Genomic DNA, 26772 nt, shown 5'->3' with positions numbered 1-26772 from the left:
ACACATAGACGAACTAACACCGTTTTAGATATGATTTCCGAGGCCATCACCTCGCTCAAGCACGACGACCACGGGTCGCTGCGCCAGGCGGTGCTGAAGTACGTGCAAGACACGTACTCGCTCACTCAACCTGGTTTCCGAGCGCTCTTCAACAATGCGGTGCGCAAGGGGGTCGAGCAGGGCCGGTTTAGACAGCCCAAGGGCCCGCTGGGGCCGATTTTGCTCGTGAACAAGGATAAGAAGCCGGTGGCGTCAAAGACGAGAGCCGCCACCGCCGCTAAACGACCGCGGAGCTCGTCGATGTCAAAGGCGTCGAAACCTAGCCGCACCACTACTCGCAATAATAAACCCGTGGCCACCCCTCGCCGAGCGCTGACGGGTAAGATTAAGGACCAGTCGAAATTGACCGAGAAAGTGAAGGCTAAGAGTGCCACTAAGCTGAAACTGCCGCCTAAGGCTAACGGCACCAAAGCCAAGGAACCTAAGGACGCGGCCAAGTCAAAGACTAAAGATACCACCACTAAGGCTAAACCTACCAAGGCTAAGGCGAAGACGGCACCGAAGCTGAGCCGGCCCACGAAAGCGGCGTCAACGAGAAGGCTGACTCGGGTATCTGCGTGAAGGTTGCGATTTTATCTTGCTTTTCTAATATTACTACTTTCGAGATGATGACGAAAGACGTTTCGCTTTTAGTGGAAGTGAATCGTTTTTTTGTGTCATTCGAAGTGCCAGTTTGTAATTTTGTTTTATGATTGTAATGTATGTTCTTTGTGTGGCGTAGAAGAAATGTCTGCGTTTGTGCCAAGCGCAACCGAAGAGGTACACCGTGGTCACCGTGGTAGTTATGTGGTCTCGTCTAGTAAGCACTAATAAGTTATATAAATCTCATACAATTCTAATCACAACTACAGGTGTAAATATCTAGTGGTGTCCACGTGACGTTGATCGTTCTCCCGAGATCGGTTGTCCCCCACACTCAACGGCCCATTACTAACGCTAAAGTGGTGCAAGACGAACACCTGTGCGCGACATGCGCCCTGACCCCCACTCCTGCATATTGCACTCGTCTCAATTATAGAAAGTAAAAATGTATTAACTATCTAATGGGCCCGCGCGGCTATACCTGCCGCGCCTGGTGACGAACAATAGCAGTCACCAAAAAACCGATAAAAAAACACCATAAAAAAGAACAACCAAAACAGCTCCCGGCGAGACCAGCTCAAACCAGATTATTCTCTTAATCAATAAAGTATTGAGGGTCTCAGCTCAACCGGGTCTTGCACGTGGTATTACACTGGGAGCAGAATAGACTGGTGTGGCCTTCGCCAATATGGGTCCGAATGTGGGTCGCTGAAGGGCACTGGCACCGTCCGCAATGCATGGTAAACTGATAAACGATTTTAATTTGTAAAGATCGTGGGCGCGATGTACTTATATATATTTATACATGTGGGGCGATGGCGGCTGTGGGCCGAGCAATCTTTCGCCTGCCGTTCCAGTCACCATCACGTACATATTTGCATGCGGCCTGGCGGTTGTGGGGTACGCACCGGACGCCCGTGAGTGTGGTGTGTGTGGGTGTGCTGCTGAGTCAGCGCCATTTATCGTCAAAAACGCTGACGTCGCCACCGCCTCTCCCTTCCAAAGGATTTGCTTAATAATCAAACGACTTTTTTTCGCTACATATACGGGGTGCCATAGGGTCTGCCTACGCCTCTCTGATTACCAAGACTTTTTTTTTTGGTTATTGCCAAGTGGTGTCGCTATTAGGAGATCAGACCTCATCGTCGGAGCACTAAGAAAAATAAAATACAAAAAAAAAAAAAGAATCTAGACCAAGTACTGCAGGTAAGTGAGGATCCGACATTTGTGCGACGTTTTCCCCCTCCCTCCCCTCATAAATGCTAGCCACGCTTTCCTCGTGCTTGGCCGTGACTAAATACGCGAATGACTCATAGGCTCCCCCCACTGACGGCGCCCCCACGATTAGCCAGTGACAAAAGTGTTTCACATGGGGACGAGCCTGTAAAACCTTCGTCAATTTAGTAATCGGGATCGCTTTAGTCATTTTCGATTGCCGATATAGCCATTTTGGCGAATATAATCTCTCGGGGTTTCACGGTGTAAATATCTCGGTACTGCCGGTATCATAAGGTTAAGGGGGGGGCACAAAGAACCTCCTTAGTGCGGTTGGATCGGCAGGGATACGAGGTTTTGGCAAAAGCGCTTACAAAGTTGGATTATTTTATCGGGAACAGTTTATTCGTCAAACAAGTTCTATATGCAATTATCGTTAAGTCATTCATGACCAAAGAAGTAAAGTACACGCCGCTAGCGGCAAAAGGTTTTTTTCACTGAGAAAAAGTGATCTAGTTGTTTTCGGGTCTCAACTTTCTCACTTCCTTGCCCACTCTCCAGATTTCCATGTCTCTGATCGTTTGCAATTCCTTTTCCAACTTGTCTCTGTAGTCGGCTTGCGAGTTGAAGTCGAGCGATCTCTGGGTTTCCTTACCGGTCTTAACCGATTGGTACAAGTCTTCGAACACGGGCTTCAACGCGTCCTTGAACACGGGGTACCAGTCGAGGGCACCTCTTCTGGCGGTGGTCGAGCAGGCGTCGTACATGTAGTCCATGCCGTACTTACCGATCAAAGGGTACAACGATTGGGTGGCTTCCTCAACGGTTTCGTTGAACGCTTCCGAGGGGGTGTGGCCGTTTTCTCTCAACACTTCGTATTGGGCGAGGAACATCCCGTGGATACCCCCCATCAAGCACCCTCTTTCCCCGTACAAGTCGGAGTTGACTTCACGTTCGAAAGTGGTCTGGTACACGTAACCGGAACCGACAGCGACGGCGAGGGCAATGGCCTTTTCTTCAGCCTTGCCGGTGACGTCGTTCCACACGGCGTACGACGAGTTGATACCACGGCCTTCCTTGAACAACGAACGCACGGTTCTACCCGAACCCTTGGGGGCAACCAAGATGACGTCGATGTTCTTAGGAGGTTCGACCTTGGTCAATTCCTTGAACACGGGGGAGAAACCGTGGGCAAAGTACAAGGTCTTGCCTTCGGTCAATTGGGGCTTGATCGATTCCCAGGTTTCCGATTGGGCGGCGTCCGACAACAAGTTCATGATGATGGTACCCTTGGAGATGGCTTCGTTGACGTCGAACAAGTTTTCGCCGGGAACCCACCCGTCTTCAATGGCGGCCTTCCACGAGGCACCGTCCTTTCTCACACCGACAATGACGTTGAGGCCGTTGTCTCTCAAGTTGAGACCTTGGCCGTAACCTTGCGACCCGTAACCAATCATGGCGAGGGTGTCGTTCTTGAAGTAGTCCAACAACTTTTCTTGGGGCCAGTCCGATCTTTCGTGGACGACTTCGTTGGTACCACCAAAGTTGATGGTCTTGACACCTCTGGTGGCGACGAAGTTGACGGCGGCAGGCTTGGTGGCCACGGCTCTGGCGAGGGTGGTCATGGCTCTGGGGGCCATCACGGGCTTGATGGCGGCGGTTCTGGCAATCCGGGCAGCAGCTCTGAAAGACATGCTAAATGTGAATTTGTATTTAGTGGATGGAGAGAAAAAATTGGTAGGGGGGGGGCTCGCCGAATTTATAGTGTTCGACTCGGGGGAAATTTTTCAGTTGCTCGACGCGGGGACGAAACGGTGAAAACGGGAAGAAACCAAGTGAAAAAGTGGAGAAAAACGATGGGAAAAACGCGATTTGATGCGACTAGGTGACTACCTCAATGAATTATAAAGGATTATCCTGTTGTTAGCTCATTTCGACCCCGATTTCCACACTATACTCACCCATAACCACTGGTTCCTCCTGGCCGAAAGGTCGCGCTGCACCTCATGTCACATGATGTGGAGACGGTGACTCAGGGTGCGCGGCACCGGGCCGCTACAGGCGAACGTGGCGGGACGTTCGCTTGCAGCCCCGGTTCAGGCCCTCATGCCCGGTACAGGGCGCCCCAGCAACTGCTGTTACCATTATAGCTACCAAACTTGAATATCTTGATGTTTTTCATGCTAAATCACGCCCGTACTGACCATTCTCACTTGTCTACTGTGCCCTAATCTGGCGCCTTTAATTGGGCGGCGAGCGATGCGATCGGAGAATTTGATCGCAGCGTAAACGGCGTCGCCGCTGGGCGTTCATGCAACCTTAACTGAGGCCTATACCGGAGGCAGTATACTGCCGAAAACACCAATACCACACCGCCTGTACCCGGTATAGGCGTTGGTAGTAATGAGTCAGCCCGGTTTAGGCGGTTAGAGAGTGTGCCAGCCAGAGGGAGGGGTCGGCATTAGGGTGTAGTAGAGTTTTATGGAGGTATTGACCTAAAGAGAACATCCAATGATTGATAATTGTCAAAGTAAAACTAGCCTTGAGGGGATGACTGACTTCACATAGTGTGGAGTACATCCTACTTAACAAGAATGATTCGAAAGAGGATTTAAGTCGTTCACCGGTAATCGAGAGAAGTCTGTTTGATTGAACGAAGATCTATTAGAAGCAATACTTTCAAAGCAACGTGCACTATTTATTTCGTATACTCACTTATGGATAATATCGGAATTGTCGTCGGCATTAGGTCTTCGTATATTGATCTGATCTGAAACTTCATTGCGAATACTTTGGAATTAAGTGGAAGTACAAGTTGTTTACGAAACTTTTATCAATCCAATGCTTGTCACAACCAAGGAAATAAAGGATGAGGTCCACACAAGGTTTGAGCTTCTTCAAATTAATTACCATTCATGTAACCACAAGTTATCAGTCGTATTGTGAACTTGAACTATATGATTTGAAGGGGTAAATGGAAAGAATACCAATTCAACTTCACAACTACTAGCAATTTTTTTTTTTTTTTGTTCGTGTCGTCGTATATTTATGCGATGGTCGTTACTCGCGAGTCGTATATATAGTGGATAATGCAGATTTATTCCCTCACGTGGAGCCCGCCGAGCTTCTTGAAGATGGCGTCGATCTGCTGGTGGAACTCGGCGTCGTCGGTGTCGTCCATGTCGCACCACAGCTTCGTCAGCTTCACCAGCAGGATGAGCGTGGGGAGAGTATTGTCAAACGACGAGTGTTGGCGGCCGCCGCGGTCGAACATCGTCGACGCCCGCAGCATGTCGGCGGCAAACACGTCGTCGTCGTGGGCGTCGGCGGCGTAGTTGTCGTGGTACTCGTCGACGGTGAACCCGTAGGCCAGCTTGAGCTCGAATTGCGACACAAACGCCGTCAAGTCCCGCAGCTCGGGGACGACGCGGACGATGGTCAGGGTGAAGGTTTCGTAGCACGTCAGGTTCATGTTAGGGTAGATGTCGTACAAGATCTGCGGCGACTGGCAGAAGGTGCGGAAGTTGGCGTCGTCGACCGTCGTCGGCTTGAATGGCGCCAGGCCAAAGATCAGGGCCAACAACGTGATACCGACGCCCCAGTAGTCGGCCAAAGCGGCGTCGTAGCGGGTGTTCCCCGCAGCGCCGCCGGCGGCCTCGTCAAACATCTCGGGGGCCATGTACTTCTCGGTGCCGACGTTCATCTCGTCGCAAATGCGGTGGGAGGTGGCAAGCCCCCAGTCACACAACTTGAAGTTGCCGTCAAAGTCGTACAAGATGTTTTCCGGCTTGATGTCGCGGTGGTATACACCTTGAGCGTGGGCGTGGGCCACCGCCGCTCCCAACTGAGTGGCGAGGCGGACACACTCGTCGATGGTCAAATCACGCTCGTGGATCAAGTCGTAGACGTCGCCGGCGCAGTACTCAAGCACCAACACCATGTCGCCGTCATCCTCAAACCACTCGAGCAACTGGCACACCCCCGGGTGGCGCCCCACTGCCGTCAACATCTCGATCTCACGGGTGGCCACCAGCCGCTTGGCCACCCGCTTGATGCACACCTTGTCTGCCAGCCCGTTTTTAGCGGCCAACAGCACCAGGCCAAACAGACCCAGCTGTAACTGGCGCAACACTCGGTAAGAGTCCATGCAAAAATGTACTAGTAATAGTAATAACGTGTGGAGGGGAAGGGGAAGGGGCAAAGGCTAGAAGGATGCAAAAAACCTTTTTCTTGGTGGGACGGTTAACTGACAGCGGTTAGGATAGTGGCGGGGGGCTTGGGGGGGCGCTTGGTTATATAGGGGGAATTTAGTGAGGGTATTCGGAAAATTGTGGGTGTTATTTTGTGTGGCGCACGGGCTCGCCACCAGGGGCGACAAACTGGAGGAGAGGAGACACAATGGGATGAGAGATAACGTCAGTGATAGCTGGCAGCGAGATAAAGGGATACCACTGCATAATCTAGATCAAGAAAAGAACATAATAGGCATTACACTCAATTTAACCCTTGAATTATGGTAGTTTTGAAAGCGGGCTGGCCTTAGTAATCGCCCAACTGAAAAGCTGGGGTAGCCTGACTGAGGGGAGTGCTGCACCTCGCCAGGTGGGGTTTTGGTGCGCACACTACTGATTTAGGAATCGGGTGGAATTTAAAAGAAACTGTGGCGAGCGTCTAGAGTGTGGAGAGACTAGCCTAGACTGTGGTGAAGAGTGGCCCCCCGCCACACGCTGGAAAGCAACTAGGCCACAGTAAGCCCGTGGTGTAACTATCATTAGCCCTGGGGAGACGTAGCGTGAGTCATGGTGGCAAATAAAACGTATTTTTGGTGATGCCACGTCGTTCGCGGCATTCGGATGCCTGAATGGGCCGGTGTCGGCGCTGCCGCTGGTTATGGTTGTTTGGCGTTTAAACAGAAATAAACAAGGAAAAAAACACTATTAGCTATAACCGGCGATCACTACCAGATACGGATACACACGACCCCTATCTCTCTACAACTTACCGTTTTTCAACAACGCGTCGATCTTGGGCTCCAACAGCTGGGGCTTGGTAATCAGGCCAAACCGCTCGACCACGGTGCCGTTCTGGTCGATGAGAAACTTCTCGAAGTTCCACTTGATGCGCGTGAGCCCAAGCAAGCCGCTCTTCTGGCTCTTAAGGTACTTGTACACGGGGTCGGCGTTGTCGCCGTTGACATCGACTTTGGCAAGCACGGGGAACGTCACCCCGTAGTTTAATGAACAGAAGTTCTGGATGTCCTTGTCGGACCCCGGCTCCTGGCCACCAAACTGGTTACAGGGGAACCCGATGATTTGCACGGGCTGGTCCTTGTACTTCTCATTCAACTTCTCCAAATCCTTGTACTGAGGGGTGAACCCGCACTTGGAGGCGACATTGACAATCACCACCACCTTGCCCTTGAGCTCGGAGAACGGGAACGGGTTGCCTTGGGCGTCTTTGGGGGCCAAATCGTAGAACTTAGACATTAGGGGGGGCTGGTGGCGTTCGCTATGGTAGCCTTTTTAGGGAGGTGCGGCTGGGGGGGTGTGCCAAAGGTCGTGCTCCAACCAAATTACACCACAACTTTTTACCTGGTTTGATGATTGTAACGGCCCATCGCCCCACAGTTTGCGCTTGACACTGCATAGCAAGCGTAACTTGCGCTTCGGAGATTCCCCGATAGTTGGGCCAGTCTCCGGCCGCTGGTCCGGTGAACATGTTGGCATGACGATCACGCCCTTTCGTATCCCACCTACACTTTGAGTCGATTCGTGTTGACTTTGCGTGTATAAGGGGTAGTCTTTTTATGGTGTATGTGGTAATGCTACGTCGGGACACGCTGCCCACATTCCGGACCGGTATCTCCCTCACAGTGCTTTCCCCTGTCATTTTCCCCTATCTGTAAATAAACGCACCCTTGATCTCCCCTTGATCAGGTAAGCGGCATGATTGTGATAACCCTGCGCCCTCCAGTTAGTAACCCCATCACGCTCTAACCGTCACATCCCGTGTCGCCCGCCTTGGCGGAATCAATTGATGATACTATGACTCCAAAATGACCATTGCTCATTGTCTCTCCTTGCTCTTTGCAGCACCAATCTCCTCCAGATAGCACCATTCCCTGGTTGTGGTGGCAATCTCCCTTAGCGGGTGGGACATCCCTCGCACGAGAGTATAGACGCGAAAGCCAGGGTATGCCGGTTCACATCACCTGTGCAGCCACCCCTACGAAATAAAAAACAATTCGATATTAATTGTGAAACATTCACACTAGCCACTGGGACTCTACCTAGCGGTACTAAGTCCTCATATCAGCATAAACTCCAAACTTGGCAATCAGACTAGCTCGAATTGAAAAACGCTTATCATTTGCCATTGTATAGACTAATTACCATTCGCATTCACCCCCATAATTGACATTGTTTCCGTCGTTAAGTGAGCTGAAAAGCGTTGCCAGGGCCGTTCCCCGATTAACTAAGCAAGATGAGTTCTGAAAAAACCGCTGTATTAACAATGCGTTATTGTCTATTTACAATTCCTTGGTGGTGCCCTCGTACGTTCTCATGCGACCCGTCACCCGATCGTCGGTGATAAGTTCTTGCACCCACTCCGAGCCACGCTCCTTGCCCCGTTCCACCCACTTTTTGGGCCAGTCAAGCTCCTCCTCGCCGGCAGCCATGGTATCCTTAAACTCAAACGGTCGCGGGGCGTCGTTGATCACCACCAACGCCCGTTCCGCCATCGCCTCAGCGAGATCACGCTTGTGGAACCACCGGTAGATCATCCGCGGGAAGTTGCGGAACCCACTCAAATTGGGCACCGGGATCACGTACACCGGCTGCTCAAACACCACGGGGACGCCATCGTCATTAAGCACCATCTGAGTCATATTAAGCTCAGGCGCAAGGGGAGCATTAGCGTAGTCTTCCGTCTTGATGAAGGGTTTAGTCACGGGGGCCTCTTCTTCGAACGGTTGAGTGGGATCAATCAGATCAAGGGTGATCAACTCGGGGTCTTCACCTTTATCCTTAGCTTGGTCTTTAAGCTTCTTCACCATTCTCTCTCTCCGTTCTTGCTCCTCTTGTTCAACAAGCCAATCAGGTTTAGTCAAAGGCCCTAATAACCCTTCGTGGACCCCGTGCAAGTATTCCTTGTACGCCCCACGACCAATACACACCACCCCACCGGCGTGGACGGTGTCTAAAGAGTCTTCTTTCACCACTTTGATCGGTTCCATCACCTTATAAAGACCCAACACGTCCAGAGTGTTATAAAGATCTCTAAGGGGAGTGGTACGTTCTTCTTCCTCCTCAATATTGCGCTTGGAGAATACCCCCTTCACTTTACCCCACTCTCTGGCAATGGTAGCCGACCACAGCGCCTCCTTTTGCTTCTGTTGACGCTCGAGCTCAGCCTTGACCCGGTCGTCAACCTGTTTCTGTCTCAACTCTCGGATCTTTTGCGCCACAGTGGCTCTGATGTCCCCCTGTCTTCTCTCGGAGAAAATCTCAAAATCAAGGGCAGCAGCGTTGAAGAACGGCTTGATGTATTTGCGGAACAATTTCACCGACTCGTCAAGGTAGTCGTCGGGAGGAGGGGCGATGTAGATGGTCAATTTCCGCGGTAACTCATTGGCATGGTAAGTGCGCTCACCTAAGGGAGCAAGCTGGTCACATAACCGCTGGCGAACAGCTTTGCGTTCACGGTTATCGTAATAAATAGCTCCGCCAATCAGCCCCACCACCGTCCAGAAGATGATCCAGTTTCTCAGCGGCAACGTGATCTGCTTGAGCCCCATGGCACGGAATGCCGGGTTCTTAAACACGATCTTGGGCCGCGGCTTCGCCTCAGCTTTGGCGCTAGGTTTCGCCTCGGCACCGTCCCCCTTGACATCAACTTTGGCCTCGGGCTTGGGCTCGCCCTTGGAGTCCCGACCGGGGGTTTGTTTGGGGTCCATGATGGCTGACTCCAGACCTGGTCGCACTGAAAATTTGCCAGACAGTACCCACCCAGAGTGGCAGTGACTAGGACTGGACTATAGCCAGTGATGATCTAATAATTGTGAAGTTTGTTCTATCATTAGCGATATGAACTTGCTACTATAACAATTTTTTCAATTTATCACAGACCTGGCTTGATTTATTTACACTAAGTGCAGCCGCGTTTACTTACTATCAAGTTCCCCACAAATATATTAAAAGTAGCCACTACACCTAACAATCAAGTCACAAACGTTTTACCTTCAACCTATCGGTAACATCGAAGCTATCACTACTCTACTACAACCAATTTACTCACTTTTGCCTCTCCTCCACATCCACCGGCGGGGGTCTTTTCTCACGTCTCATCGCGAATGTACAAATACCTAGGGCGGAACATGAATGGAGTGTTTGCCGTTGAGAAGCCCCTGGGGGTGAGCAGTGCCCAGTTCATCAGCAAGATCCAGACCATCTTCACCAAGTCGCCGGCGTTTCAGGCGGATATGATCGATGCTCGCAACAAGCGGATGGAAGACCTTCTGACGTCACGGTGGTCCAAGGATAAGATCAAAAATAAGGTCAAGAAGTTACAGGTTAAAATTGGCCACGGCGGTACTCTTGACCCATTAGCCCTGGGGGTGCTTATCATCGGTGTTGGCAGCGGCACGAAGAAGTTACAGCCGTATTTGACTCAGTGTACTAAAGTATACAAGACCAAAGCGTTATTGGGTATTTCCACTACCACTGGTGATTGCGAAGGCGAGATCATCACTAAAAACCCGATTGACCACATCACAAAGGAAATGGTGTTGGAAACGCCGCAGAAGTTTATCGGCAACTTAAAGCAGACTCCACCCATCTTCTCGGCTTTAAAAGTGAACGGTAAGCCGCTTTACGAATATGCTCGTGAGGGGATCCCGTTGCCTATGGATAAGATTAAAGTCCGTGATGTCAAAGTGAATTTTTTGGAGCTTAATGAAGACAACATCTTGTCTACTGACCACGAATTTGTTAAGCTTGAGAGTCAATTGGACGAAAACGGGGTGCCTAAAGAACACGGCCTCATCAACAACCCTACGTTGAACGATGCTCAATTATTCTTCTCGGAAGAGTTTATGGCTAAGCAAGGCGATGACTATCAGATGCCTCGCCCCAAACCGCTCGAAGAAGATACTCTTCCGGAGAAGCTTCCCATGGTCGAGTTCACGTCATCGGTGAGCTCAGGTACCTACATTCGCAGTTTGATCAGTGACTTTGGTAAGGCGCTTGAGTCGCTGGCGTATATGGTTGAATTGATTAGAGCTAAGCAAGGTGAATGGGAACTTGGCAAAAACACTTTTACTCTTGAAGATTTCGAAGGCGACTCCACCGTGTGGGGCCCGGTATTAAAGCAAGTTCTCGACGCCGAGCCCGGCACCGTCGATGTTCCTGAAGCTTTGGCCAAACAAGCTAAGGTGGTGGAGGAAATGAAGTTGACAACTGAAGACGATGGTAAGGTTGAGGAAGGCAAAAAAGAAGACAAAGAAGACAAAGAAGAAGACAAAGAAGACAAAGAAGAAGCGGAAAAGGTTGTACCCCAAAAGCGGAAACTTGAGGAATCGGAATAGGAATTTTATAGACAATGATTTTGGTGTACATTTGTAGTTGGAAAGCATCGATGACTCTTTTAAGTTATCAATGAGCTCAGAGTTATCAGACAACGTCAAGTGATCAAGACAAGAAGTCGATCCGCAGAGTTCTGGTGACTATGACGAACTTTACTCACTGATTCAACTTGTAGCTCAGAAATGTTTTGATTTTTGATGGAATCTATTCGCTTTGAATTTGAGGAATATATGATCACTTTCATCTATCTACATAGTTGCCAATCATAATTTTGGTGGAAATTCTGAAAACTTAAATTTATCAGTTGTAAGTATATCATGCGTTTTTGTTAAAAAGCAACGTTTTGTTTGTTTGCCAGGGTCGCATGAAGCTTCACCAAAACTACAAATCTAACGAAGAGTGGTATCAACAGACTCAAATTGAATTCTTTGATGATGTATTCACTGGTTTAGTGGTGCAAAAAGCGAAAAATAGACGTCAGCTACAGGATTCGAACCTATGCGCTCAGAGAGCATGTGATGGTTAGAACAAGATTCTAATCACACTCCTTAACCAACTCGGACAAACTGACCAATCTGACTTCTTTCGGAAACAGCTATATGGTACGATCTTAACTGAACTGCAATATTGCCGCCAAAATCGGTCAATTCTTTACAATATAGAACGTGATTTTGATAGCATTATAACGAAAGTATTATTAACCACGTGAGCGGTGCACATTTCCCAAACCCATAACTTTTAAACCCTATATATACACTTCTTCCATTTCCATACCACAGTCAATGCACCGCCGCTTCATGATTCTATTAGCTTCGTCAATGACCATTGGCGCCGACCAGTCGTGAACGTGACGTTCAACCATGCCTTCTCCGTTTCTCAACTTACGGGTATACTCTTCGGCTCTAGTCTTTTTCCGCATCTCTTTCAACTCTTGTTGGTATCGCTTCTCTTTCCGCTTGAGTTTGACTGCCTGTCGCCGTTCCCATTCAGCATCTAGCTCATCAGGACCGCCCCATTTTTTCCAGGCAAACTCCTCGACTTGATACCGGAGAAATAACTGCATTCGACTGAACCCATGAGGATTAGCTTTCTCAATTCGAGGTAAGATTTTCACATCCTGAAGCTCAGGTTCAGTTAAAAAGTAGTCTTCACGACACTCGGTCTTAGTCAAAAGCGAGTACTTATCACGGTGCTCACGCTTACATTGTTTGCACACCCTAGCATTGAACTTCTCATATAGTTGGGCGTCAATCTCTATCAGATCACATTCAAAGCATTTAGGGGCTGTGGTTGGGTCGATAGGAGGTGCAGGTTCTCGCAACGGCCGTCGCTCTTGCTTTTCCTTCCAGTCTTTCAAAGATTCGCCACCCTCACTCCCTTCTTCATGAGTAGCAATAAACCCCCCTTTACTATCCGACATCGTCGAGAAATCGTACTCAATGTAGTCCTTCCGGCGAATGGGCGGTGGCTGAAACCTCAGTTTGTTCTCAACGAAATCGTGCTGGTTCTTATTAAGGCGAATATTGTCATCTGGTTGAACCATTCGATTCTCAGGAGGAGCAGCAGCAGGGGCCCCAGAACTAGCAGAAGACGATGCCGTAACCGATGTATCAAGTCCAGCTTCTCCTGCTCGCTTACGACGAATCTCCAACGCCCGCTGACGGTTCCGTTCAATACGGGCTCGCTGGTCATCACTGAGCTCGATACGGGACCGTTTGATGGCGCCGTTTTCCACCTTGGCGAACGTCAGAATGATCGGTCCCGACTCCACTTGTTGCCCCCGTTGCTCCTGCCGAGCGAGAGCCCGCTTGCGGTTCTCTTCGATCCGGGCCCGCTGGGCATCACTGAGTGGTCGGGGAGGCATGATGACCTCAGCCGCACCACAGCAACGATGGCTATATCGCCACCAACCACTACGCCAAAATTAAGAATATATGTGGTATTTAAATTTTAAGTCTGAAATTGTTCATTCATCATTTAATATTTAATGGTGTTTCGTTTTTGCATAAAACGGTAGATGCTGAGTAAAGTGATGGCAACGACACCTTGGAAAGCCCAGAGACCGACAAACGCTGCCAGAACGTAGGCCTCAGTGATCACGGCGTCTTTGTGCCATTGTAGTGCCTTTTCCATTGGTGATATTAGTACTGATCTACTCTTCTCCTTGCCCATGGCATCAGCAAACCCGTCTAGTTCATCCTCACCAAATCTGGGGATATTCACATGAATGTGGTGATTTATCCATGTGAGCCCCGACTCAATCAGTTCGGCTTTACGACCAATAGTACAGTAGACCACAGTCGACACCACCGGACCTATCACCGGTGTATTACCAAAGATGGCGTTGACAGTGCCATTAAGCGTATCCCAAAACGTCAGAACCGTTTTGTTGAGATCATAAGTGAACTCTTGAACGTGACCAATGACGCTTTGATTGAGATTGGACTCGGCACTGGCGATCACCGAGTTGGTGTCGTCAACATACAGTTTAAGCAGCCCGGTAAAGTCTGGCGATGCGAGTGAATCGGCAGTGTCGTTTGAGAACTGGCGGATCGCTTGAGCCGCGGTGTTAATCATCGTCATTTGAAGCCAGCATGATAATAGACCGACAACCCCAATGAACAATATCGTCAATGCTGGAGGCAGTGCCATATACTCGGTGACCCACATCAGTGTGTTTGATGGAAGAAGACGTAATCGATGACCCCAATATACTATAGGGTTATCGTAGCGAAACACGACGTTATCTTGGATTGAAGTGGTCGCCATCTCTTTAAGTTGTGCTTGTTTGCGGCGCCAAAAACTATAAGTTTCGTAAGCTGCCACCAATAACAATGCTGCCAATACTAAAGAAAGCCCGATAATAATCCATTTCGACGTGACTTCAATGGTTTTAACCAACTTCTTGGTATGAGAGTCGAGGTCCAATTCACACATGGGATCAACCACATTCAACGGTGGTACTGTTTCCACATCGGTTTGATTAAGGGCATTGGCAATAGACTTTTGTACTGCATCAAAGGGAAGCGCTATGGCTTTACTGATATCATCCAGAAGCAGACTAAAATCAGGTAACGTGTCATTGCGGAACGTTTCAATAGAGTCAGTCACCAGAGAAGGAATCTTTACGCTTTTCAAGGCGTCAACATTAAGGTCAATCATCTGATGGTACTGGGAACTATTCTCCAGGATTGAACCGGTAAAGAAGTTCTTGATGGCGTCTAACCCATCGGCCATCGAATTAAGTACATCCTCTAACCCTTGTACTCCCTCTTGAATGCCTTCAGCAGCGGCAACAATGGTCGTATTGACGGCGATGATCATATCGGTACCGGCATCAAGGGCAAAATTGGCACTAGCATCAACAAGAGCAGAAAGCAAACAAGTATAGGTACCAAGCAACACTTCAAAGGCAAAGATGACGGTTGCTTTAACCACCTCAATGAAAAGGGTGAACAAGTATAAGTTAGTATTTGCGGTGAGGGTGATAATCGACTCCAGCGTCCGCAGAAGCGATTTGGACGCTTCTCGAAGCATATTGGTGTTTTCTGGAGTACACAACTGGGTATTATCGACGGCATCTGACAACAGCGAGATCACCAGATTGCGAAGTAAGATGACCTTCACAAGCACCACCGCCGTGGCCACGGAGTACGGGTTGATGTACACCTGTGAAAGTCTTTCCCCAAAATTGAGGTACAGTCGTTGCATCGGGTTTTTGGCGTAGTTCTGTCGAAATTGTCGTTACTTATACTCGCATGGTGTGTGAGTCCCACCGATGTTTCATCCAAGGGTATGTGGTGATGACCACCAACAAGCGAAGGGGTAACAAAGTATGATCAATAACTAATCAAAAAGATGATAGCCATGTTTTCAACAATAGCAACAGAGTGTTCCGCTGAGATCTTAGTGCCAATTAATGGGAGTAGCAGTTGTCAATAATGCTGAACTTGACTGAACACATATGAAAACAGACAAAACTCATCATCAACAAACTCACACCAAATTGAATGGGAAAATATCGTAATCAAACGCGACTTTCTTCACCATATTCTCTTTATCATGGAAGCATCCTTTGCCGGTGGTAAGGTTGCCGGGTATAACCCGCGCGCGCGCGCGTCGGTCGAATAATCCAGACATGTCTGATCAAGAACAACAAGCCAAGGAAGAGAAGCCCGACGCCACCCACATCAACTTGAAGGTGTCGGACTCGAGTGCCGAGATCTACTTCAAGATCAAGCGGTCGACGCCGATGAAGAAGCTCATGGACGCGTTCTGCAAGCGCCAGGGGAAGCTGATGGAGTCGATGCGCTTTTTAATCGATGGCAACCGTATCAATGAAACCGACACTCCCGACTCGCTCGACTTGGAGGACGGCGACACCATCGAGGCCCACCGGGCCCAGACTGGCGGCTACTGGTAGCCAGTGTTGTATGTATGTCCTGAATTGAAACACTGAATTAATCTGTTACAAGAACCATCGCGTAGACGTGACGAGACCATTTTGCCACCGAATGCTACCGCTACGTGAGACCAAGTAGGTAGAAGGCCATACCCTCCCAAAGTACGATGAATATTACTAGTTTGTCAGGCGGTTAGAGTTTCTAGCGCCGCTTCATGTAGTCCGGTTGCGATGGTTGGAGACATCGGTGTAAGTCAGAGGTGTGTCGAAAGACAAGCCAACGCGAATTTTAACAGTCAACAACACACGAAAGAGTAGACTAATAAATTGTGTTTTACAAATGGTAATTATAAACCGGCTTATCTTTGAGATGATGAGTTTGTCGACGATGTCACCTTGTGAATTTTGAAAGGTGGCTCATCAAACCATACCACCAACCTTTCGAATACGACTGATGAAAACTGGTCACAAAACTCGTCAAAAAAAATCTTACACGGCTGGCCACCTCTCAAGATTGCCCTCTATGCCTAACACTTTTGACCCGGGCGTCAGTGCGGATTTCCGGTGGCTTTGCCGGCAACCATCAGGCAATTTATTTCACTGACGAGAGGTCAGCCACGGGCCAGGGCTAAAACACTTCTACCAAAATGAAAAAAATACGGCTCGGGTTGCCATCCCAAAATTGCTTATTCCACTCCCAAAGATCCCCCGGGTCACGCGCTCGCCGATCAAGTTCCGGAACACTTAGTGGGCACATGAACCGTTCCCTTTTGGGTCATTAACGCTCACGCTCGGCTAGCCTCGTGAGGGTACGCTTTTTTGCATTGCTCACGACGGGTTAGCCCCATCGCCAATGAAAAGAAGGGTGGTGTTGGAACTCGACAATACCCCGCTGTGCAAACAATTAGTTTACGTCGCTGTTTTTTTTTCGTCAGCTTCACCCACCTCAAGTAATTATTTCGTGGTAGGCGTGTTGCCACCACTTCCGTATTCCTTTGACCCCACCACTCGGATTCCACGATATTCTACCCTCTAACTCCAGGCAATTAAGCCAGATTCATTGACTATTAAATTAACCTGAAACAAGCTACTGTTTAGTCAATCTTCAATTCACCATTCTCTTTCGCCTCACTAAATTCCATCCCCCGAGTCTCGTCATCGTCGCACCACCCAGCCATGCCTCCCCGCGCGGTCCTGTATGCGCAATTAGGGGTTTGCTCGTCGTCTTTCGCACCACCACCCTAGCGCTTCTGGCCACCTCCACTCTCACGTACAGCGACACCATCCACTCTTTGGGCCCTAGGGTTTTCGAACGAGTGATGAGTTTCAATTACCCAGAGTTCCTCCAGAACGAGGGCGACATGGCGGCGTCGCCGCGCCCCTCGCTCCCCCAGCTGCCGCCGCACCGCTCTCGCCACCCCAGCGCCGCCTACGACCCAAACCACCCCCACCTTCCCCTCGACGGTAACCCCATGCTGCCACCGATACCAGCAAACACCTTCAGTCTCCCCGCCGAGCTCCAGGGCGGCATTGGCACCATCTCGCTGCGGCGCCCGCTGTACGCCGCCGAGCTGTTTACGCGCAACCAGCTAGCCAACCTATTACCGGGGCAAATGCCTCCGGGATCCGGTCCCGGCGGCGCCCCGCAACCAGTGGGCCTTGCGCCTCAGCCGCAGCCGTCGGCGCCGTCGCCCTACCCACCATCGCAAGCGTTCTTCCAGGGCCACCCGGCACCTCGTATGGCTCCGTACGCGATTATGAATAATGCCACCCACTTCAAATCGCCGTTGGAAAGCGTGGGCGAGAAATTGGGCCTGATGCTGCTCAATTCGAACTACTCGGAGTTCCAGCAGCGGCGACCACTGCAATTGGTCGATTTCCAACAGGGCGTCCACCCCACGGGTCCTCCTGGCGGTCCCGGCTCTTACCGCAGCCCTCCTCAAGGGCTTGCGCCGCAAACGGGATCTCCCGTACCCCCAGCTGCCACTACTGGTGCTACCGGTACTCCCCCTACGGGTGCGGCGCCGCTGAGACTGTCGCCACCTAAACTGGGTCTCTCCCTTGAAAACGGGCTTATGCTTAATAACCAGTACATCGTGGCGCTGCCTGACCTCAAGGCGCTTTACGCCAAGACGATGGCATACTTCCAGGACCCCCAGATGACGCAACAGATCATCAGCCAACTCCACAATCTCCTTACCCAACCGCCAATTGTGAAACTTATTACGTTCATTAAGAACCTTAATAACTTGACGTTTCACAATAAGATCTTGTGTCTTGTGATCAACAAAAACGGCAAATTCGATCTTTTGAGTTACCCCACCAACCTGAACATCTATTTGCAAAAAGATGATCTTGTCATCGTTGACGGTGATCGGGGCAAAGACCTTGTGATGATTGTGGAGCCATTGGTCAATTTGAACTTTGCCATATTGTTTAACTTCTTAAAGAAGCTTGAACACTTGAAGAGTTTGACGATTACCGACCACAAGCCCCACCAAAACGGGCTGGGGAGATTCCAATCGCTGAACCATAAAGCTAATGGTACTCATTCCACTCAATTGGATGCGCTGGCGATCATAAACTCCCACGCCAATGAGGATAATGAGTTTATCATCACTTTGCCCACTAAGCAAGTGCTTCGTTTCGCTACACCTAAAGAAGTACACAAGGTGCTGGGTAAGTTTTTGGAAGAGAAGAAAGCGTTCATCACTTGCTACAACAAGATCAACGAGCTCAACTTGGCCGACGACTTGCAGCTCATCAATGTGGAATACCAGCTCGACTTTAAGAAATTGATTTTCTACTACTTTGCCGGGTTCAAGCGCATTGACTTCCGCGGGCTTATCAAGGAGTTGTTCAAGATTTATAAGACACGGATCTGGTTATGTGCGGTGTTGCCCTACGACCGGCCCCAGCTCTACGTGACGATGGAGCCGCGTGACTTCCGCCCCGCCCCGCCGCCTCAGGATAAGCTGGGGCTCCATCAGCACGCCACCATCCCCCACGAATACGAGCTCAGCAACGACCAGATTCTCAACTTCAGCATTGGCGAATTTGACTCGTTGGCGCCGCCCAACTACTTCCACCTGGCCAACCTCCAGAATTTGATCCGCCATCTCCAAAACGAGATCCTGGGTCACTTCTACGGGTTCAACGCCGAACGGGGGTCGCCGGTGAAGAGCGCGCTGGTGCTGCTGGCGTCGGCGGGCGACAAGTTGGCGCCCACGTTCAATCCGTTTGACGATAATGACATTTTCAAGCTGAACTTTCAGTTGAACAAGTAACTACTGCATCTCCAATCCTTTTGACAAGGCCTTGGGGGTAAATTTTTTAATCACCGACGTTATAGACGAACTCAATGGGACATGATAGACGCGTGAAATGATATACTAATATAAGTGAATATAGAGAATATAAGTGAATATAGAGAGTGCTTGTTTTTTTCAACAACGATGTGGTTACTAGTGTGGTGGTTTCGTCGACGTGTGTCATTACTTCATATATACTGAGATACTTAAAGGTCCTTTTGGGCGTTGTGGAACTTCTTACCGGCGTAGATGGCCTTGTCGCCCAATTCTTCTTCGATTCTCAAGATTTGGTTCAACTTGGCCAATCTTTCCGATCTGGCGGGGGCACCGGTCTTGATTTGGCCACATCTCAAACCGACGGCCAAGTCAGCAATGGTGGCGTCTTCGGTTTCACCCGATCTGTGCGACACCATGACACCCCACCCGGCGGAGTACGAGAGGTTGGCGGCGTCGATCGATTCTTGGAGCGAACCGATTTGGTTGACCTTTAACAACAAGTTGTTGGCGGCCTTCTTGTCGATGGCGGTCTTGATTCTGAGGGGGTTGGTCACGGTCAAGTCGTCACCCACAATTTGGATCTTTTCACCCACCTTGGAGTAGAAGTGGACCCAGGCGTCCCAGTCGTCTTCGGCGAAGGGGTCTTCGATCGAGACAATGGGGTATTGTTGGATGAGGTCGTGGTACAATTGAGCCAATTCGGGGCCCGACAACCACTTCGACTTGTCGGAGTTGGGGTTCTTGAAGTCCAAGTCGTACTTGCCGTCCTTGTAGAATTCCGACGAGGCGACGTCCATGGCAATGCCGATTTGGCCTTCGTAGCCGGCGTTCTTGACGGCCAGCATGATCAAGTCCAAGGCTTCCTTGGGGGTGGAGATGTCGGGGGCGACACCACCTTCGTCACCGACGTTACCGGCGGATTGGCCGTATTCCTTCTTGGCCAACGACTTGAGTTCGTGGTAGACTTCGGAGCCGATTCTCATCGCTTCCGAGAACGAAGGGGCACCTTCGGGGACAATCATGAATTCCTGGAAGGCGAGGGCACCACCGGCGTGCGAACCACCGTTCAACACGTTCATGAAGGGCACGGGCAACACGTAGCCGTCTTGCTTAGCACCCGAAAGGTCGGCGTAGTGCTTGTAGAGAGGGACACCCTTTTGGGCGGCACCGGCCTTGGACACGGCGAGCGAGACACCCAAGATGGCGTTGGCACCCAACTTCGACTTGTTGGGGGTGCCGTCAAGCGACAACAAAAAGTCGTCGACTTGCTTCTGGTTGGTGACGTCGACGTTGGCCTTGATCAAGGCGGGGGCGATGACGTCGTTGACGTTGGCAACGGCCTTGGTGACACCCTTGCCCAACCACTTCAGCTTGTCGCCGTCTCTCAATTCGAGAGCTTCGTGGATACCAGTGGAGGCACCGGAGGGGACGATGGCGCGGAACAAGCCCTTGTCGGTGGTGACGTCGACCTCGACGGTGGGGTTGCCTCTGGAGTCGTAGACGGATCTAGCGTGGACTTTTTCAATGGCCATTGGGAATTGGAAGTTGGGGGATGGGTACGAAAAACTTGGGCGAGGGTGCGGATGGGCGCTGGTTTATATACTTTGCGGGTGGGGATCAGCCGGGGCAGAGGAGGGGGGAGGTGTGCGGACGGCTGTCGGCCATATATTTTGTCGCTGGTGGGGCTAGGGGTAGGTGCGTGGCATTAATATACCGATGAGGCGGTCAATTGGTGAAGTTACGGCGTTAGTAGAGATCAATTTGACGCTAATTGAGACTGGCCATGGTTGCGGCGGCCTCGGAAACGGGGTGGTGGTATTTCCCGGGGCGGAACGGGTGTCCCCCCACAATTTTTCAGCGAGGGTTCCGACATGGTCCGCAGCGCCCCGGCGCGTGTTTCGAGGAAGGAGGTATGTGTCCGCGAGTACGGGTGATTGGCCACCGGGCGCGGGCGTGGTAGGGTGGAGATAGTCGTGATTAATTCAGGTTGGGTTGGGGGGTTGGAATTGGCTGATCATAGGAAAGACGATCACAGAATTGAGTGGTTGCTTCGGGTTAGGGGAAACGGATTCCATCATGTTCTACGTGCAGGACGTACTTTTTCTAAAAGGGACGGCTGGTTTGATTCGCCCAATTTTAGAGAGAGTAAGGTAAGCGGAGAGTGATTTAAGAGAGATGGCAATTGGCAGCATAATTGACTAATTTCAAAGATTATATGACTCATAAACACCAGCACTTCATAGTCGGTTGAGTCCCATTTTTCATGGGTAAGACAGTGTGATCTGGGTCTCCGCGCTTAGGCCGGGGTGTACGTGTTTTTTTTCCTATTCATTGACGCGCACCGCGTGGCACGTGCAGCAGTATGAGTTATGACATCATAGCCGCTAGTAGTACCCTAAGCGTACAACACAGGCGATTATGCAAACGTATGCCACTACAGAGACCAACACTCCCATTTTTCTTCGAAAATCTATTTTTGTTATTAGGGAGTCTACAAAAGTAAAGCGGCGATTAAGAGGATACTTGCTGACAACCCGTTGGCAGCGTTCTCCGTGGATTTAGCGTCTTTGCCAGTCTCACTAGCTGAACCAGTAGACGATTTAGATTGAGTGACAATCGCTTGGTCTCCACCAGCAGATGTCAGTTGAGCCTTTCCATCGCCGTTATTGTCGCTAGTATCAGCAGTGTCATCGGTGCTGGCCTTATAGTACTTAGGCAGCAGACCTTCAAACACCACATTGAGATGAGCAAGGGCATCCCACCCCAACGTCAACCCCTCACTTTGATTAAACCGTTTTACATCACAGTCTCCATAGGAAGGCACTTCAAATTGAGCCGAACCCACTTTAATTGAGTCGCCACACTTGAGCTGGACATCACCATCAATGCCAATGCCACTCACAGTATAATCCAAAGTGATATTATCGTATTTTTTGTCATTGACATACACCTCACTGGGGAAGTGATTATAGCCTTCAAGCAGAGGAGCCACAATCACCAGGCGATTGGTCACAGCATAGGTATCGTTGGCTACCTTCAGCAATTGTTTAAGTTGAGAAGCGAGCTCAGCAGGAGAGAAACGGTCGGTACTAGTGGTGGTAGTATTTGCAATGGCAAATGGAATCAGTGAATTGCCCACAAGCAACGTATCACCTGATTGAGGGACATAGCTAATAGGGAAGGGACAGTAGCCTCCATTTTCTTCGGGACAAGTGGTATTAGTGCTTAAAAGCACCGTCATGTCACTATGGACATCAATGGCAAGCTGGAGCGAGTGGTTACCCACAGTGCCAGGAATATAGACAACATCGGCAAACTGGTCGTGGACAAGGTCAATGGACACCGGCGACGACATATTAGTGGGTTGATTTTTGGAGAGTTAATGGAGGTCGTCGAATTCACGCATGTAGGTTATTTAACCCAATCGGGCCATTACCAGTGACGATTACGGTCACCCGCCGCCCCCCGTGCTATTTTTGGACTACGACGCCTGAACTTGCCGAAGAAGAGTATGTTTAATCATTTGGTTGATTAGTTCTTGGTATAATGGTTTAAAGAGTTATTGTCGGGGCGAGGGGGTCTGACACTAGGCTCTGGGCTACTATTTCCACAAAGGTACCGCAAGTGCCAGGACTCATACTGGGCGACTCGCGCGCGCGCGCACCAACGAAAAAAACTGATGTCACCAGCTAGCATTCATCGCTATCGCTAACCACCAACTATGGACACCGTGCTCCCCCTCGAGGCGATCGACAAGGCCATCGGCAAACAGGTGCGTGTCCTCATGGCGCTGGACAAGGAGTTCGAAGGCACGCTCGCCGGCTTCGACGACTTCGTCAACATGGTGTTGGAAAACGTCACCGAGACCACCGACCGCGACAACGCCCTGCCCACCCCGGTGAAGAAGATGTTGCTCAACGGCGGCCACGTCGCCATGATTGTTGTCAAGGACTAGATAACAACGCAAGACATACTTCACTAATTGTTACGTGACATGACCAATTATTTCATAAAATATCTTCGTTTATTTGATTATAAATACATAGAGTCGGAATCATCAATCTAGTCTTTTTTGTCTTCGTGTTCGTGGACCTTCTTCTCAGCCTCGCCCAACGCTTGGCCGCCAAGAATGCCCCCACCGATACCGCCAACCATGTGGCCAGCCCCGCCTAAGTGGAGCTTGTCGGCGGCCTTGTTACCGACGACGGAGCCCACAACGGAAGCGCCGATACCTTTAGCCATGTCTGTTCCTTCACCCATTGTTGTTCGAGAATGTGTGGGCATTGGGGGCACAAACTAGAGCTTATATACTAGTTGGGGGGTGTGGGGGAGACCAATGTATTGCTACTGCCTCAGTTTCGTTGCTGGGAGAAGGCTCGGCCCTACCGTGGCCTCGGGCTGATGTCAGCTTGCATCTGGAATAGCAACCACGGCGTTGATGGCAACGGCTGAGAATGGTGCTAAATGTGGGAATTGACGTGATTCTACACCCAAAAAGAAAGGATAGCTTTGTTAAAATTGAGAAGAAGAACACATTTGTGGTAGTTTACTGTTGGTTTTGTTGGTTTATGATCTGAATTGATCTTGATTCTTTTTTACCCACCTGCATATAACCAAAGAACCACTGATGGAGGATGATGGATGATGTCATAGCTGTCTCGTGTTTTCGGTAGGCGGTTTCGAGAACGTCTGGGGTATATTCGCCATACGGCTCAACCAGCAACCGTTGTCAGTCAATTATGCATGACTCCCAACCAACAAAAACACCCATAGCCACATGCATCTTTCACAAGCGAAGGCCCCGAGGCTGTTCGCTTACTACTAATTGTAATCAAACTTACGTTGTGACACAAACTTACAGAATGGAACGAGAATCGATTGAAACGAATCTCATTGGATTCATTATAAATGTTCAATTACGACTTTGTAGCTGCTCCGTATATTTCGCAATTCCGAACGTAGGTTGGCACTTGAGGTTGTGACTGCCGCATATTACTTCAATAAGTCCAAGTCTAATCAGTATCTAATTAATGTGAAGGGAGTAGGCTCGGAAACGTCAATAATACTCGTATGCAATTGAATCAGATGATGGAGGTGATTGTCGCTGCTGGATAGAGACGATCAATCCACCCATTCCCATTGTCATCGCCTAATTTGGTAATGGAGATACACCCACGAAATCGCCTTATATACACCCACATTCTCTGCCCTCTTGCACCCACCACTCAACCATGGCTGCTCAACAACAACAATCCAACTCGCAAACCCCCAAGGACAACTACTCGCTCGAAAAGGACTTCCGTTTCTTCGACTTGTGCGTGATTGTTTAATTTTCGACTATATATAGTTAATGGACACTCACACTTGAATCACAAAAAGTACGTATTGGGACTTGGAATTGTAGTTCAATGTTCTTCGTCATATTTAGTGTCTGGATTGGCTATCAGATATCAATTGTCCTGCATTTGTTGAAGTACTGCACCTCGATAATTTCCCAGTTATCCAGCTCGCTTAAAGGACGGTCAACTTTCGGCCTTAGCAGTCAACTTGACCTGTCATAAACGATTTCATAATCACGAGCTGCAATTGTAATCAAAATATTCTTCAAATAAAGGCGAGTAATTTTAGTTAATGGACTGAAGGCCGGTGTCTCCCAGATTCTCAAGTTAGAGGCCAAAATAGTGGTATTGTGAACTTAAATTGAATCCCGAGGTTTGTGATGACTTTTGACAATGAGCGCTCTAAGTGGATGCTACGCCAACGTCAGTTGATCTCAAGCATCAAAAGTGAAAGAGCCTAACACTAACCGCTCATAATTTCAACGATTTTGGGATATTTAGTCGGCGTGATGGGGTTCAATCTAACCAATTAGTACACGCATGATCAATTGATCAAAATAAACACTCCAAAAAACGACCAATATCGCTAATACTTCACGATGAAAATCAATAAATGACTAGTGATAGTATTAGTGTAGTCTTGTTAGTATTGGCTGAATAGTCTCACGTGCCTCTCACGTGCGCATAACAACCAATCAAATGAGTCGCACCGCTCACACTCCAAGGTGGTAAATCGGAGAACAAAATTTTCCATCTACAGTGTATACAATGTTCAGAACTGTCGTTGCTGTAAGTGCCCCACAGCCTTCCCTCAAACCAATACCAGCTTGAACGGTCCCGTTACTCCATCCAATTCGTCCCCCACGACGTTTCATTTGCCGTGAGCCCCGTCCCGAGCTCCTGATCACCCCCAATGCCACACACTTCGGTCCCGGTCGGACACCTGGTAGACCTGGTAAAACTTAACAACAAAATACTAACATGCTAGCGTTCTGTGAGAACCTTCTCGGTGACCCCCGCCAGAGCCAACTTGGTGTCGGACTTGTACATCCAAAACATCAAGGCGTTCAAGCCCACTCCCTTGTCGCAATCGGAAATTGAATCGTCGGTGCACAAGTTCACTCCCCCCGCCCCCGCCCAAGTGCCTCAAGACGACATCTCCACCCAGGACTTGACCCTGTACGAAGCCGCCCCCGTCGAAACTCAAGAAGTCGACTCCACCGGCGCTGCTGCCCCTCAAGCCGAGGACTGGTTCGTGTTTGAAAACGACGAAGAAGCTCACTAAGCAGTTATAGAATGAAGCATACGTAAAATCAAAACATTCATATGAGAAAGTGTAGAAGCACGACAGGTGTTATTGACAATTGCAATGCCTACTTTGTAAATGAAAACCAATCAGTCAAACTAATGATTTATACTAAGACTAGCGTTTCTTTACAGTGGAATTGACCCATTGTGTCTTAGATTCTCCTGTTGGGTGTTATTTCATTTATTTCATGAATTTTTCACTAATTTCTCGGAAACTTCACTGGGTGCGAAAAATGTCACCGTAGCGACGAGAGGTTAATAAGCCGACAAGGGATCTAAACTGGAATACGGGAAAAATCAACACTCAGTAACTTGATGCAATCGTCAACAGATCCATACTCCAATCAATGCTAATAAAACTCTACTTATGCACTCACTAGTCGACATTGGCATGTGCACTTGTACCTGAACCAATTTCCCACCATCTACGCTGACAAATCCAATGAAAAATCGCCACCATCATTGCCTACCATCAACAATGATGTAGAGGTCATCTAAAGTCAAATCAGTCTTCCCAATTCCATAAATATCTACTCCCGCCTATTTAGTCACAGTCGCGCGAGTCGCACCCTGTCTATAGAGGCGGGTCACGTACCACTTACCACTCACTGTGACCACGATAATATCCCATAATCGCCCCCTTCATTTAAACAAAAGACAACACTCAATTAGTATCGTTTTGACGCGCTTAAGGTCCGATTCGGAGGTACGTCGAGATCGCGCACCTACCCCCCTCCCCCGCCGACGCGTCCCTCTCGAGTGGGACGCGTCTTTTCGTATCGCTCATGAGTATTTCACGTATTCAGCGTTAACATACAAAAATGCCAGATTCCTGCATATAACACCAAAAAAACCCGATATTTTTTTTTTTTTTTTCGCATTTGACGGCTGGCAGTCATCTTCGAGCGGGCCTCAGTGGAAAAACCTCATTCGCCGCCGAGTCGACCTCACCCATCACCACCGTACACGATATA

General features: G+C 49.5%; 15 protein-coding genes across 15 annotated transcripts; 6 read left to right on the top strand and 9 right to left on the bottom strand. All coding sequences in view use genetic code 12, as the record gives it.

Annotated features, from left to right (window-relative positions):
- Positions 1-30: 30 nt before the first annotated feature.
- Positions 31-621, top strand: HHO1 (histone; the record flags this gene model as incomplete). The annotated part of the gene is made up of 1 exon (XM_034158348.1): positions 31-621. One exon carries the CDS (start codon positions 31-33, stop codon positions 619-621), a length of 591 nt encoding a protein of 196 aa, XP_034009797.1.
- A 1748-nt stretch (positions 622-2369) lies between these two features.
- On the bottom strand, positions 2370-3551 carry ILV5 (ketol-acid reductoisomerase; the record flags this gene model as incomplete). Its single annotated transcript, XM_034158347.1, has 1 exon — positions 2370-3551. One exon carries the CDS (start codon positions 3549-3551, stop codon positions 2370-2372), a length of 1182 nt encoding a protein of 393 aa, XP_034009796.1.
- A 1403-nt stretch (positions 3552-4954) lies between these two features.
- On the bottom strand, positions 4955-6004 carry DIURU_005371 (uncharacterized protein; the record flags this gene model as incomplete). Its single annotated transcript, XM_034158346.1, has 1 exon — positions 4955-6004. The coding sequence occupies one exon, from the start codon at positions 6002-6004 to the stop codon at positions 4955-4957; it is 1050 nt and encodes a 349-aa protein (XP_034009795.1).
- An 844-nt stretch (positions 6005-6848) lies between these two features.
- On the bottom strand, positions 6849-7343 carry DIURU_005370 (glutathione peroxidase; the record flags this gene model as incomplete). The annotated part of the gene is made up of 1 exon (XM_034158345.1): positions 6849-7343. One exon carries the CDS (start codon positions 7341-7343, stop codon positions 6849-6851), a length of 495 nt encoding a protein of 164 aa, XP_034009794.1.
- Positions 7344-8386: 1043 nt separating this feature from the next.
- TIM54 (Tim54p) lies at positions 8387-9814 on the bottom strand (the record flags this gene model as incomplete). Its single annotated transcript, XM_034158343.1, has 1 exon — positions 8387-9814. The coding sequence occupies one exon, from the start codon at positions 9812-9814 to the stop codon at positions 8387-8389; it is 1428 nt and encodes a 475-aa protein (XP_034009793.1).
- A 396-nt stretch (positions 9815-10210) lies between these two features.
- PUS4 (pseudouridine synthase) lies at positions 10211-11443 on the top strand (the record flags this gene model as incomplete). The annotated part of the gene is made up of 1 exon (XM_034158342.1): positions 10211-11443. One exon carries the CDS (start codon positions 10211-10213, stop codon positions 11441-11443), a length of 1233 nt encoding a protein of 410 aa, XP_034009792.1.
- A 743-nt stretch (positions 11444-12186) lies between these two features.
- RAD14 (Rad14p) lies at positions 12187-13305 on the bottom strand (the record flags this gene model as incomplete). The annotated part of the gene is made up of 1 exon (XM_034158341.1): positions 12187-13305. One exon carries the CDS (start codon positions 13303-13305, stop codon positions 12187-12189), a length of 1119 nt encoding a protein of 372 aa, XP_034009791.1.
- A 113-nt stretch (positions 13306-13418) lies between these two features.
- Positions 13419-15152, bottom strand: PRM1 (pheromone-regulated protein; the record flags this gene model as incomplete). The annotated part of the gene is made up of 1 exon (XM_034158340.1): positions 13419-15152. The coding sequence occupies one exon, from the start codon at positions 15150-15152 to the stop codon at positions 13419-13421; it is 1734 nt and encodes a 577-aa protein (XP_034009790.1).
- Positions 15153-15579: 427 nt separating this feature from the next.
- SMT3 (SUMO family protein) lies at positions 15580-15864 on the top strand (the record flags this gene model as incomplete). The annotated part of the gene is made up of 1 exon (XM_034158339.1): positions 15580-15864. One exon carries the CDS (start codon positions 15580-15582, stop codon positions 15862-15864), a length of 285 nt encoding a protein of 94 aa, XP_034009789.1.
- Positions 15865-17315: 1451 nt separating this feature from the next.
- On the top strand, positions 17316-19130 carry PSP1 (Psp1p; the record flags this gene model as incomplete). The annotated part of the gene is made up of 1 exon (XM_034158338.1): positions 17316-19130. The coding sequence occupies one exon, from the start codon at positions 17316-17318 to the stop codon at positions 19128-19130; it is 1815 nt and encodes a 604-aa protein (XP_034009788.1).
- Positions 19131-19360: 230 nt separating this feature from the next.
- ENO1 (phosphopyruvate hydratase) lies at positions 19361-20683 on the bottom strand (the record flags this gene model as incomplete). Its single annotated transcript, XM_034158337.1, has 1 exon — positions 19361-20683. One exon carries the CDS (start codon positions 20681-20683, stop codon positions 19361-19363), a length of 1323 nt encoding a protein of 440 aa, XP_034009787.1.
- Positions 20684-21642: 959 nt separating this feature from the next.
- On the bottom strand, positions 21643-22506 carry DIURU_005362 (uncharacterized protein; the record flags this gene model as incomplete). The annotated part of the gene is made up of 1 exon (XM_034158336.1): positions 21643-22506. The coding sequence occupies one exon, from the start codon at positions 22504-22506 to the stop codon at positions 21643-21645; it is 864 nt and encodes a 287-aa protein (XP_034009786.1).
- Positions 22507-22872: 366 nt separating this feature from the next.
- On the top strand, positions 22873-23106 carry DIURU_005361 (uncharacterized protein; the record flags this gene model as incomplete). The annotated part of the gene is made up of 1 exon (XM_034158335.1): positions 22873-23106. One exon carries the CDS (start codon positions 22873-22875, stop codon positions 23104-23106), a length of 234 nt encoding a protein of 77 aa, XP_034009785.1.
- Positions 23107-23213: 107 nt separating this feature from the next.
- Positions 23214-23435, bottom strand: DIURU_005360 (uncharacterized protein; the record flags this gene model as incomplete). The annotated part of the gene is made up of 1 exon (XM_034158334.1): positions 23214-23435. One exon carries the CDS (start codon positions 23433-23435, stop codon positions 23214-23216), a length of 222 nt encoding a protein of 73 aa, XP_034009784.1.
- A 1823-nt stretch (positions 23436-25258) lies between these two features.
- On the top strand, positions 25259-25775 carry ATP14 (F1F0 ATP synthase subunit h; the record flags this gene model as incomplete). The annotated part of the gene is made up of 2 exons (XM_034158332.1): positions 25259-25279; positions 25479-25775. The coding sequence occupies 2 exons, from the start codon at positions 25259-25261 to the stop codon at positions 25773-25775; spliced, it is 318 nt and encodes a 105-aa protein (XP_034009783.1).
- Positions 25776-26772: the final 997 nt, after the last annotated feature.

Source organism: Diutina rugosa (assembly GCF_008704595.1).
Source record: "Diutina rugosa strain CBS 613 chromosome Unknown scaffold21_size185207, whole genome shotgun sequence".
Taxonomy (NCBI): Eukaryota; Fungi; Ascomycota; class Pichiomycetes; order Serinales; family Debaryomycetaceae; genus Diutina; species Diutina rugosa.
The sequence above is the reverse complement of the archived record's forward strand: the minus strand, read 5'-3'. Positions and strand labels throughout refer to the sequence as shown.